Genomic DNA, 13591 nt, shown 5'->3' on the forward strand with positions numbered 1-13591 from the left:
AGTTTTCACTGCCTGTGGAAATATACAAGGTAAAATGCAACGTAAACTTACACTCAGTTTGAATACTTTACTTACTCACTGGCAATTCATTCTCACTACTTCGTTCTGCTCATCTACATTCTTCAGCAATCTGACAAGTAGCCACCTTCAGGGCCAGTACAAACCTTTATTGGTCACTTCCCAAGCGACTTCAAAGAGCAGTAAATCCTGCACGGGAAGTTCTTCAACTTCCCACTGAGGAAGCCCGCTCAGGGATGTCACAGAGAGGGATCTGCCTCGGAGCATTCTTCTTCAGTCCTCTGATACTTTTCCGAATCCCTCTTTCAATTGAGTGAAATCCTGGGAGCCTTGCGCTTTAGAGACACGGAGGTTCAAAGTTGGTAGATCCCAGGTTTTGGTAGCTTCTCATAGGACTAAACCAGGGGAATGAAATCCCATGTGCTTCTCAGAGAACTTCCAAGTTGAAGGAGGAGTTTTCAGCCCCTCTTTACAGTCTTTCTGGGCAAGTCCACTGGGGACAGTATCGCCAGTCAGAATCCACCCAAACAACCCAGAGAACTCACAGGGAAAATCCTCAGGTCTGGGGTTTAGGCAAGCACCCCCTCTGATGGTGGCATCTTCATAGGCTGATGGTGATGCGAGCCCAGACCTTTAGCCCTTGTCCTTTGGACCGAGTTCCTAGACTCACAGGATCACTCATGCTTATTTCATCACTCCCAAAGTGATCCAAGATTAGCAATTCTCCTTATAAAGTTTGCAGACCATTTAAGGTCACATGTATAGTTGATTGGGACGCGTTTCTATGCGTTCAGTCCCTTTAGATTGCCTAAGTATTATTCTTTGTTTTAGAGCATGAAAAAAATTATGCCTAGTTATTTTGTTCTACACCTACAAATTGAATTTTAAAGATAAGCATAGAGCTTGGCTTCCCTTTTCTTAATTACTTTTCTTTAAAATTTCCCTGTGAAAAAGTGTAATTGCCAGTGTGTCTTTGGACATAACATAATCAGAATATAGTTTTGACCCATCAATAAGTATCAGATCATCATTTTAATGAGAATAGAAATTAATTTTAGTCCTATTTGTACATTTACCTCAAATATTATCAAACTGATAAAGAATAATTTAATAGATGTAAAACTATTCAAATATGGGGGGAAATTGCAAAATATTTTAGCTTCTGAAATATGATCGAGGTCACCTTGCGAGTAAATGCCATATATTTGCTTTTCATGTGTTTGTATATAAATATGCATGTGCTAACTTATTTACACACACACACACACACACACATACACACATAGATACATTCTATATTGTTCCTAAATGAAGTACTGACATTCACAGCATGTTTAATTTTGAAACATCTTACTTTACAGATTTAGCCTATAATCAATATTTTTATATCATTTCCTATAGCAGTAGAATTGAAATTAACATAAGAATTGAAATCCTTCACATTAGAATTATAAGCAGAATTCTGAAAAAGTAATTTGTTACTAGTCAGTACTATTACTATTTTTTTAATTATTTATTATTACTATTACTATTTTTTACTTGTTAGTAACCTTTTATTAGGTCTTCAGCCATTTTCTGTATAGTTGGCCTGACTTAAGCCTATTTTAACAACTTAAGATAGATAAAACCATATTTCATTATCTGATATTAATAAATCAATGTGAATTAAATAGATTAAATGTCTTCCATGATTCTTGACATATTTGATTTTTATCTTTGTCTACAAAAGTAAATTTAAGCAGTTTATTATTCATTCAAGTGGTAAGAAAAAAAGCTATATGGCTAGTCAAGAAAATAAACTACCAAAATGGTAAAGATAGAAGCCCAAATTATCAAAATAACTTTTTCCTTCACAAAACGATTTGACTGTGTTGACATAACCTGTAGGAGTCCTGCAAACACAAATTCCAATAAAACCAAACAGAAGGGCATGTTGACAAGAAGTGAGAATGGGATGACAGGGTGATAACAGAGCATCAAGTTTATAGTGTTTAGTGTCAGCAATCCTGAGATTGCTTCTTCCAAGGTTGAACAAGCCCCAGGATAGTCAATTCTCAATACTCAAATTACACTATAAGACTTTATTCATTTACAATACGTGCCAGGTACCACATGCTTGGGGGCAAGTTCAGTCTGCCACTTAACTAAGTTTTGGTCTTCTTACTAAAATGAGGATAAGGCCATTTATATAAGTTACTTAATATAGTGCCAGGCACTATGCCAACTACTTTAGTAACTTTTTAGTCTTCTCTATAAGACACATATATATATATATATATATATATATATATATATATATATATATGTGTCTTATATATATAAAATAGTCTATTAAAAGTTTTCCGTAGGAACAATGGTTACAATCGAACAAGAAAAGAATAAAAGGAAGGCTTATTTTTCTTTCTTTTTGTTTTTTTAATATTATGCCACATGCATATATTATCTGCTCAAATAATTAATTACATTTTGGGGGGAAATGACCATAGGTCCATGAAAATATTTTATGACATACTAAATAAAATAAGTAGTGTATAAAAAAGAATAGTGTGATTGATTCAATTTTGTACAAAACTATACATACACCTCTCATCATAAAGTGTATATAAATAGAAGACTGAAACAGATATGAACAAAATTCTTACACTGGTTTTCTTTAGGTGGTAGTGATTCTGATTAGTATTTATGTGGTCCTTTATCTTTACTAGTGTTCTACAATTTTTCTGCAATAAACCTGTATACATATGAAGCTCTGACAATTAAGTTTGAGAACTCATCCTGAAAAAAGTGCTACATACCTCATTGCTGAATACCACTACGGTCACCTTCGAAGTAGTCCCTTTGGGAAGCTATGCACTGACGCCAGCACTTAGTCCGCCCTTCAAAGCAATTTTGGAACTCTTTTTCTGGAATGGCAAGCAGAGCTGTCATCACATTATCCTTGATGTCCTGAATGTCATCAAAATGTCTTCCTTTCAATATTTCCTTTATCTTTGGTTAATAAAAAAAAAGTCATTGGGGGGCCAGATCAGGTGAGTAGGGAGGGTGTTCCAATACAGTTATTTGTTTACTGGCTAAAAACTCCCTCACAGATAGTTCCATGTGAGCTGGTACATTGTCGTGATGCAAGAGCCATTAATTGTTGGCGAAAAGTTCAGGTCATCTTTTTCACACAGCCTTTTCAGCATTTCCAAATAGTAAACTTGGTTGATTGTTTGTCCAGTTGATACAAATTCATAATCTCTCTGATATCAAAAAAGTTTAGCAACATTGTTGCAACAAGTTTGTGAACTCAATTGTCAGACCTTGTATATTCATAGTATACACAGGATAAGTAATACAGTTTTTGAAAGCTAAATCAGATCACCTCATGATTATTTCACTCATTCCCACTCTCATTATTTTGATTTTTTGAAATTCCTGGTCCTTGGCTCTCACTTGGGGTTTTGACTCAAGTACAAGCACTCTCAACAACACAACATCTTCTAGTAATCCCTCAAAGTAGATTTACAGAACTCCTTTGATCCTGTTTTCCCAATATGAGAACACACTTTGCCAAGTCTTTGCTTTTTAGTGGTGAATGCCTTTTTAAAAATTGCCCAGTGAAACAGCAATGATTAAATAAATGGAACCATATGAAACATATCCATTAGATATATCTTTATCTATCCATGTTGTCTGGATGAATCCCCCTCTTTCAGAAATATGTGGGGAAAAAAGGCCGTCATTTATGCAATAAAGTCTGGAGGGGATTCAGAGAAATTTCTCTGCTTCCTGAATACTCCTTCTAAGGATACTGAATACTCTCTTCTAAGATTCATACTAAAAGCACAAATTGATGGGCTGAGAGCAGAAAGAGTCATCCAGAGCAGGAGGTGAGATTTCTCCAAGATGGGAGAAGTCTCAAATGTTTCTGATCCCTAATTTCACACTCACACTAACGTTTTATCATTCAATAAAAAGAAGTGAGATGACAATTAGGAAAAACTGAAAGTTCGTATTTGGTTTCCTTGGTAAGTATGCCAGCAGAGGTCACTAGTTATATTTAGAAAACCATGCATTTGCTTTGACATTTTGCAATCATCTTGGAAGTCTAGGATTTCAAAGGCTTGATTAGCCTGCACCGGCATATCCAGAAATATTCAGTTAATGTATTTATGAGTACCTATTATGTGCTGCTGTTCTAGGAGCTGAAGATCTTTTCAATAAACAGTAGACAAATCCCTGCCTTCGTGTGAGCAGACAAACATTAATCATGTAAACACATAAATTATATTATCTCAGGTGTTGCTAAGTTTCTGAAGAAGAAAAACTGCAAAGTGGTGGAGTGTCATTTGGTAGAAATAGGTGTTTTAGCTGGGGAGGTCAAGAAAGACTGCTCTGAGGAAGTGATATTTGAATTGAGGCCCAAATAATGAGAAAAAGACAATACTTGAAGATCTGGGAGAAGATACCTGTATAGCAATGCCTTTCACTCTTACAGGGACAGAAAGATGTGCCTGGAGCCCAGAGCATGATGAATGATTGGAAGTCTGGCAGGCAGGAAGTCAGAGAAGGAAGAGGGAACAGATCATAGAGAAGCTGCTTGAGAGACTGCATGATGGCCAGGTTGTAGTAGAAAGTCATTGGTTGGTTTTAAGCTGGGGAGTAATGTGATCCTGTTTATGCTCTGAAACAATTTAATGGAATCTTGAGAAGGGCAGGAGAGGAGGCTTGGAGTCTGAGGTTGTGAAACCTGCATATCAGTCACAAATGCTAGAATGTGAAACTTAATCCATTATATAGATAATCTCCTATTTTCTTCTAATTGTTATAAAAGCAGCAATGGAAATGAGATACTTAACCTTTATTCTTTTCTTCTTAAAATTGAAAAGAGTGTTTTTGTTTTCCAAAGTGGCACCTGTATATGTTTCATTTCTATGCTCTCACCTGTATATTGTCTGTACCTTACTATACATGTGGTGCTGTTGAGACTATAGGAACAGAATTAAAATGGGGAACTGAATGCAGTATATCAGGTAATGTGATTATAACCCTCAACTTCATGAAGTATCCCAGCAGGGAAAGCCAGTATTAAACAAGTAATTAAAGGTTGTTGAGGATGGTGAATTATATACAAGGTCTGTGAACTGAAAATTCACAGAAGATAAATTCACATTTATCTTCTAAAATAATCAAAGAAGAGTTAAAATTATAAGACATGGATGAAAGAAATTGAAGAAGACACAATAAATGGAAACATATTATGTACTCTGGGATTGGAAGAATATTGTTAAAATGTCCATACTACCCAAAGCAATCTAAAGATTAAATGCGATCCCTGTCAAAATTCCAATGGCATTTTCATAGAAATACACCCTAAAATTTGTATGGAACCACAATCACAAAACCCCCAAATAGCCAAAGGAATCTTGAAAAGAGAAGAACAAAGCTTCCTGATTTCAAACTACACTACAAAGCTATAGTAATTTTTAAAAAAATGTATGACATTGGAATGAAAACCAGACACATAGATCAATAGAACAGAATAGAGAGCCTGGAAATAAGCCCACACATACATGGTCAATTAATTTATGAGAAAGAATCGAAGAATATAGAGTGAGGAAAGGACAGTGTCTTAAATAAATTGTATTGGTAAAACTGGACAATCACCTGTAAAAGAATGAAACTGGATCACTATCTTAAACCCATAATCATGAAAAATGTTTTCTTCCTGAATATATATCATGTCATATCAAAATTAACTAAGTAATAGTTCTTATGCAATGAGCAGGATATTCCTGAGGATGAACCGATCAGAAAAGATAAACTGACTGAAGTACAAGCAGATACCACTCAAGTAAGTTCAGGAAGTGAACAATTGGGATATAAAGCATGCAGTACCTTCTACAATAACCAAACAAGAGTTAAAATTAAAAGCCATTTATTATCTCTTTGGCAATTTACCTGGTAGCTCTTTCCTTCAAGGGGAGATTGGCAAATACATGGAGACACTATAGGTTAGAGGTATGTAATTAAAACCTGATGTTGAGTCCTTAAATTCTAGAGCAAATTAACTTCTGGTTTGAAGTTCAAAGATACTGTTTGTTCTGAAAGCGTTTATTATCTCAACTTTACAGCTGGTTAAAATTAGGCCTTGATTTAGAAATAGAGCATACAGCTTTTACAAGATACTTCTGGAAAAAATAGAAAAAGATCTTGAAAGTTGTTTGGAAGTTGATTTTGTCTCAAATCATGTAAATCCTAATTAGAAAATTTAAGATACCCAACCGCTTTTTTTAATACTCTATTTTATTTTATTTACTTATTTTTATTAGTTTCAGGTTTACAAAACAATGTAACAGACATCTACACCCCTCACAATAATAACCCTCCCCCCAATCTACTACCCTCTGACATCATATACAGCTGTTACAATTCCATTGACTCTATTCCCTATACTATCCTCCACATTCAACCCAACCGCTTTTATAAGAGAAAATAATCTACGTTTGAAACTGGGTGAATTCTATAAATGATAAAAAATGGCTTTTTTAAGATTTCAATGAACTATTACTGGTTCAATACTTGGCATAATTCATCACACCACAGGAGATCTGGGGACATGCTGGGACACGTGTATCCGTCTGTGAGCATATTGTGAAATTAAGAATTTTATCTTAATTGTATAGAATATTAGAAATTCACCTCTACAAAAATACATTATTTAAAATAAAAATTTTTGTTTCCTTCAGGGAGGAGCAGGGAAGTTTGTAGAATAACAAGAAGAGAAAGTTATTGTCTGTTTTAAACCTCTGTACCTTTCTCTTTTGATTTTTTTTTAAGAGCTCCGGATGATTGTTATGATTAGACTTTTACTTTTGCTAGTGATGGTAAATATTTGCCAAAATAATATTTTTGAAAAACATCCTCATGGAGACTTGACCTTCTTAAACCTGCCTAAGAAGTCAGCTAGAAAGGGATTGATCCTCCCCTAGTACAAATAATTCATTCTCTAGAGTCAATGTATTACACAGAAATTTGACTTCTTAAAACAAAATTCTATGTGAAATACTCCTCATCCAGTTACCTTACCCTGAATACTAGAAGCTTGAGTGCAATTCAGGTAGCAGTCACCCAGTGGAGATATTTAATGCATAGAAATCTTTAGATTTGATTATTTAGGATTTTATGAAAACAACAAGGTTAGGTATGACAGAATTCACATTGTGCCATGAATAATATGAACAATTTTTAAAACATTAAATAAAGCATAATCTATGCAGGAAAATACAAGTGATGGTTTTATTATTAATTTCTAGTTTATCTTTTACAAGGAGCTATACTTAAAGCCCTTAGCTATTTGTGGCTGACAGAAAAGTCTTTTCTTCTCATCATTTCTGGATCTCTGTTTTATTTGAGATGCCCAGGTTTTATTGAAGCAATCTGTTTCGTGACACTCTTCTGGAAATCACTATCTCATGCCAAAGTTTTTAATATGCCCCAATTATTTACTCTGTGTCTATAACTATTCAAAGTTGGTGTTAAGCCCTGAGTCCTATCAATTGTTATCTTAAATATAGCTCAAAGAAGTCTATTTCTTTCTGTTGCCTCTGCCCCCACTATGGCCCAAGTCAGCCTCAGCTATTTGACCTATTAACTGTCTTAAACTTCCTACTCATTCTAACTGTCATGCAGGATCTCAGCTCCCTCTTGCCACACGAGAGCACAGGATATGGTGAGGCCAAAAAGGAACACCAAAGGACCCATAGATAGGGGAGTCATACCACTATATTCTTGCTAGTAGCTGGGTTGGAGACACAGGAAGCAGGAACCTCAATCTGTCGTCTGCGTCTCTGCCAACCAACCAAACAAATAACCAACCAACCAAGCAACCCACTCACTAGCTAGCTACAATCCGAGCTTGCTAGCATAGCCATGGCAGTTATATTAGTGGCTAATGGCTAACTGGTAACAGCTGATGGCCACCCAGCCACAGGAGATGGCCATCTGATTACAGCTGATGGCCATCTAATAACCAAACCAGCACTTTTCCACGTGAGGCCGAGAGTCTGGAAACTGCTCTCTGGGACTCTGTCCCCACACTAACTAGTCTCTCTACATTTCCCTAGTTCTCCTTCCTGACACTAACACACTGTCACATTGGGTCTCTGGTCTTGCTCCCCGCGTAAGAATGCAGGATATAGTGAGGCCAAAAAGGAACACCGACGGAGCCATGAATAGCGGGTTCATATCACTATAGTCTCACTGGCGGCTGGGTTGGATACACAGGAAGCAGGAGCCACACGATCCTCAACCCGCCATCCATCTGTTTCTCTGCCAACCAACCAACTCCACTTGCTAGCTGCAATCTGAGCTTCTCTGCCAACCAACAATCCCCTAGCATAGCTGCAGCAGTTATATTAGTGGCTAATGGCTAACCAGTAACAGCTGATGGCCACCCTGCCACAGTGGACGGCCATCTAATTAGAGCTGATGGCCATCTAATAACCAAGCCAGCACCTTTCCACCTGAGGCCAAGATCCTGGAAATTGCTCTCTGGGACTCTGTCCCCACCCACAGTCTATTTTCCAGGCAGCAGGTGGAGTGATCATTTTAATAGGACTCTATGACCACATAACCATTTTACTTTAAATGTCTCATGTCATTTCACTGCACTTAGATAAATTCACCACCATCAAAACATTCCCCTCCCCTCACACCTCTCACTCCAAAACTGAAACTTCAATTCATTCAGATTCTGCTTGGAATGAATGCAAATAAATTTTTATATTGGGAAAGACAAACATCTTTATGAGATTATCTTCCCACCCAGGAATACAAAATATTTCTGTATTCAAGTCTTTTCATTAGTAAATTTTATAATTTGTAAAATCATTTTATTATAATTTATAACTAGTAATTTTATAATTTTCTTTGCACACGATTTTAATTTCATTTTCCTTCCTTATTTAATTTATTCATATTTTAAATTCATATTTTAAAGCCTTTATCATTAGTGTGATATGGTAGCCACCTGTGTCTGCACACCACTAGAGGGGAGGGCTCAACAAAGAAATAATGGCTTCCGCCAGCTCCCCCCTCTGGAAGAAAGCTGCCCCCCTAGCCCTCTCCCTACAGTCAGACAACTCAGTTCCTCACAGTATGTCCCTGGTGCCTTTCGAGCTGCTACCCCAGCATTAGAGCTCACAGCAAGGGATTCTGTCAGTGAGTAAGTCTGTGTGTGAGCCCTTTAAGAGAAGCACCTAGGACTGCAGCTACTCTCACCTCACTCAGCCACAATCTCTGCTGGTTTTCATAGCCAGAAGTTTTGGGGACTTCTCTGCCCAGCAGTGGAACCCTGGGCTGGGGAGCCTGGTGTGGGGCTGGGACCCATTTGCTCCTCTCAGGGGTACCCCCATAGCCAAGATATCCCTCCTGGCTTTTAATGGTCATGGGTGGGTGTGGGTCCAGCCTGTTCTGTGTCATTGCTCCTCCTACCAATCTCGAGGTAGCTTCTTCTGTATGTCTTTACTTGTAGGGCTTTGGTTCACTAGGCTTCAGGTGATTCTCAGTGATGGTTGTTCTATAGTTTAGTTGTAATTTTGATGTGGTCGTGAGAGGAGGCAAGCACAGTATTTACCATCTCTGCCATCTTGACCAGAATACCCCTTCAACTAGAATTTTATTTTAAATAATTTTTTGGGTTTTGTTTAGCATCAAACTTCCACACTGATCTTTAGGCACATAACAACCCTGTCTGTCACGATCACTTTTGTGTCCCTGCACCTAGCAAATTGCCAGACGTGTTGTTGGCACTCCAGGAATATTTGCTGAAAGAATGGATAAACGAGTGAGTCTCAATAGCTTCCTAAGAAGTTTGATGCTAATTCCTTATTGCCCAAGGAACAGCTGTGATATCTGGGAAGCTACCTGTGATTTTGCTCTTCGATATTCAGCATTCTTTGGGGAAAATGGTGTTCTTTTTTGTTTTTCAATCACTTTTTGAAGGGGTGTGATGTTGTAATTGGGGTCTGTACTGAAAAAAAATTTCTCCCATTGAGTAAAAACACAATAATTTCTTATCAATTGTTTAGAGCTTAACAATTTTATACTCTTAAACGATTCATTCTAAATCAATTTCAGCCATATTTGAATACAGTGGATATCATTTCTTAGAGTCCTCTTTAATCCTTTCTCCATCTACATTCCCCATATCCAAGCTGATGCAGCAAACGTTTCTAGAGCTTGTACCAGGCAATGTATTAAGTGCTTTATGTCTAGTAAGTATTTAGTTCTCACAACAACCCTGGGAAAGAAGTACCATTATTATAACAATTTTGTAGATGTGAAAGCCAAGGCTAAAATTAGTGGATTACTTCCTAGTCATACAGCTAACAAGTGTCAGAGCCATGATTTCCAAACGCAGTCTGGCTCTAGACTGCACTCCTAACCACTGCGGCATTATCACTGCTTTTTCTCCTAAGCCTCATAAATATCTCCAGAATTCTTCCATTTCTCTACTTCTCCACCACTGCTCTAGTCTAAGTTGCAATCATCTCTTGTAATGATTGCCAGGATCCACTGTTGTTACTTGACAAATGAAGTGCTTTTTAAAAAATGCAAATCTGATCAAATCTTAGCCTCAGAATTCAGATCCTAAACCTGCGTTACAAGATCTTGCAGAATACAATACCTGTGTACCTATGCAGATTTTTTAAAACTTTTTTTAGATATAATTTACATACAACATTATATTAGTTTCAAATGTACAACACAGGATTTGATATTTCTATAATTTGATATTTCTATTGTGAAATGATCCCTGCAATAAGTCTAATTAACATGCATCACCACACAGTAACAATATTTTTTTCTTTTGATGAGAGCTTTTAGGATCTACTCTCTTAGCCACTTTCAAATGTGCAATACAGTATTATTAACTATAGTCACCATGCTGTATGTTACATCCCAGGACTTATTAATTTTACAACTGGAAATGTGTACATTTTGACCCCTCTACCCATTTTGCCTACCTACCTACCACCTCCTACCTTTGACAATCACCAATCTGTTCTCTGTACCTATGAGCTCTATTTTTTGGTTTGTTTGTTTGTTTGTTTTTTAGATTCCACATTATAAGTGAGATCAGACAGTATCTCAGTGTTTGTTTTTCTCTGGTCTGACTTATTTCACTTAGCATAATGTTTTCTAGGTCCATCCATATTGCTGCAAATGACAGAATTTTATGGCTGAACAATATTCCATTGTGTATATATATTAGACATAGAAACAAAATGTAATAAATCTTTAAGTTTTAAGTAAGCTTATGATGTCTCTTTGCAAAGCCCTTGGCTAGCGTGTGTGTGTGTGCTAATTTTGACTACTGTTAAAAATATCTAGTGCATTGTTCTTAGAATTATGTAGCTCATTAGAAATGAGTCTTTGTGAATTGAAAGCACCAGCTGCCTGGTATCATGTAGGAGTCACAAATTCCAGGCAGCCATCTAGTTTCTCATTGCTAGGAGGACTTCCCCGGCAACCATGAGTGTTTTGTAATGTGGGTGACCATATATCATGTAAGTAGAACAAACGAGATAACCTGGGAAGTGAGTTGTCATCACTTTCTGATTAATTTTTTTCCTCTTGGGAGAAAAATTCCCTATATTACTTAACCATTCTACACCTCAGAGTTTTCTATATTTCTTAGAAAGTTGTTTTCACCCAAAACCAGATTCATCTCAGAATAATCTCATCACTTACATGTCTATTCTTTTCTGTTCCTATCAATAAAAAATTAAATATATCTTCTAGGGATGTAAGAATTTGTGTTTTCCTCCATATCCCTCCATTAAACCTATTGGTTGTATGTTGTATAGTCCATTCTTTACTTTCTGAGCACAGACACAGTAATACAGGATATTTAAAGAGAATGGTGGTTCTTCCATCATTAGCTTCTATGGGTTTCAAGCAATAATCTAGAAATAAGGAAATACACATCTCAATGCTAAACGGTGAAACATGGTGTCTATTCAGAATTAGCCTGTTAGAGGGCTTGAAAAGAGACACAGAGTTTATTTCTTATAATAATGCTCATTGCATGCTATATAATGAAAATATCTTATATAGTGTAACATTTACTAAAATCTCAAAGCTTCACAAGGGAAAATATGAGACCTTCAAAAAGTTTTGGAAACTGACTTCTATAAACAATAGCAAGTTGCTCTTACAGTCTAGTGACTTAGTGGCATGGATTGCTTTACTTTATGATCCAGGCAAGGAAATTACAAAAAAAGCAAAAATCATTACTAGGACATTAAGAGTGTCTGTAAAGGACACTTCATAAAAGAATATAGCTTTTTCTGTAATTTTCCCACAGTGTAGGAAGCTGAAAAAAAGTGAAACGAGACAAAATTAATTTATCAGAATTTCTGAAGATTTTAATGCCCTTGCTATTATTTTTTACATTAAAAGCAATTTTTAACATTTTTTTCTTTAAAAACTTGAATAAACAATACATTCACCTGCTTCAAAAACCATAAAGTATAAAAATTGTACCCTAAAACACTATTTTTCATGTGCCCAGGTCTCACAACACTCTTCTTCTCTAGCCATCACCTATTAACTCTAAAGGTAAATAGACTTCTACGTAGCTTTACAATTTCTTGGTGAACAAATATAAAATATGTTCATTTTTTCCTCCATTTTCCTGCAGGCAATTCTTTTCACTTATCAATACATCTTTCTGTATTGATCTGTGGAGAGTATACTCATTCTTGTACACGATGGAATAGTATTCCATTGAGTAAGTAGATAAACTTTAACAGTTTTATATTCGTAGATATTTCGGTTGTTTACTATGTGTTGCTGTTATGAACAATGCTGTCTGGCTAAACTAAAGCATCCACTATGTTATTCTTGTGCTAGTATGTAGAATTAATGCTCGTACTTCTAAATCAAGGGCATGTGCTTTTACAGTTTTGATAGATATTGCTCAATTGCCCTCCAATTGATAAGGGTTATATCAATTCATCCTCCTTCCAGCAATATATGAATTCCATTTCCCCACAGGCATGCTGCTAGTATGTGTTATCAAACATTTGGATTTTTTCTATTAGGTGAAGAATGGTATATTAGTATACTTTTAAGTTGCACTTTTAATGAAAGAAGTAGAGAAAGTTTTCACGTTTCATAGTAACTTGCTTTTTTTTTGTAAACTGTCTATTCATATCTCTTTGATTATTTTTCTATGGCATTTTAAAAATCATTTTTTAAGAAGTCCATGTACATTAGGAAGATTCACCCTTTGCCTGTGATACGAGTTGATATTTCTCCCTAAGTTTGTTTTTGTCTTTGACTTTGCTTATGTTGTTTTTCCAAGTAGGCAACTTTTTTTTCTTTCTGGTTGCATTGAACCAATCTTTCCTAAAAATGACTCTAGATTTGGAAATTTATTTAGAAAGGTGCTACCAAGTTCCAGGTAATAAAGGAATGTACCATATTTTCTTTTAGAACTTACATATATATTTTTCTTTCTGCATTTAAATATTTGATTCATTTTGAAATTGTCCTTGTTTAGGATGTGAGTCACCTATAT

At 36.0% G+C, this 13591-nt stretch overlaps 1 protein-coding gene across 1 annotated transcript in view; it reads right to left on the reverse strand.

Annotated features, from left to right (window-relative positions):
• The window catches only part of GYS2 (glycogen synthase 2), a gene marked incomplete at its 5' end in the record, with an annotated part of 55725 nt that extends 46242 nt beyond the window's left edge, over positions 1–9483 (reverse strand). Inside the window, one exon of the mRNA XM_081058952.1 lies at positions 9283–9483. Within this exon, the coding sequence (XP_080915078.1) occupies positions 9283–9483 (201 nt within the window). The remainder of the gene's footprint in view (positions 1–9282) is intronic.
• Positions 9484–13591: the final 4108 nt, after the last annotated feature.

Source organism: Rhinolophus hipposideros (assembly GCF_964194185.1).
Source record: "Rhinolophus hipposideros genome assembly, chromosome: 9".
Taxonomy (NCBI): Eukaryota; Metazoa; Chordata; class Mammalia; order Chiroptera; family Rhinolophidae; genus Rhinolophus; species Rhinolophus hipposideros.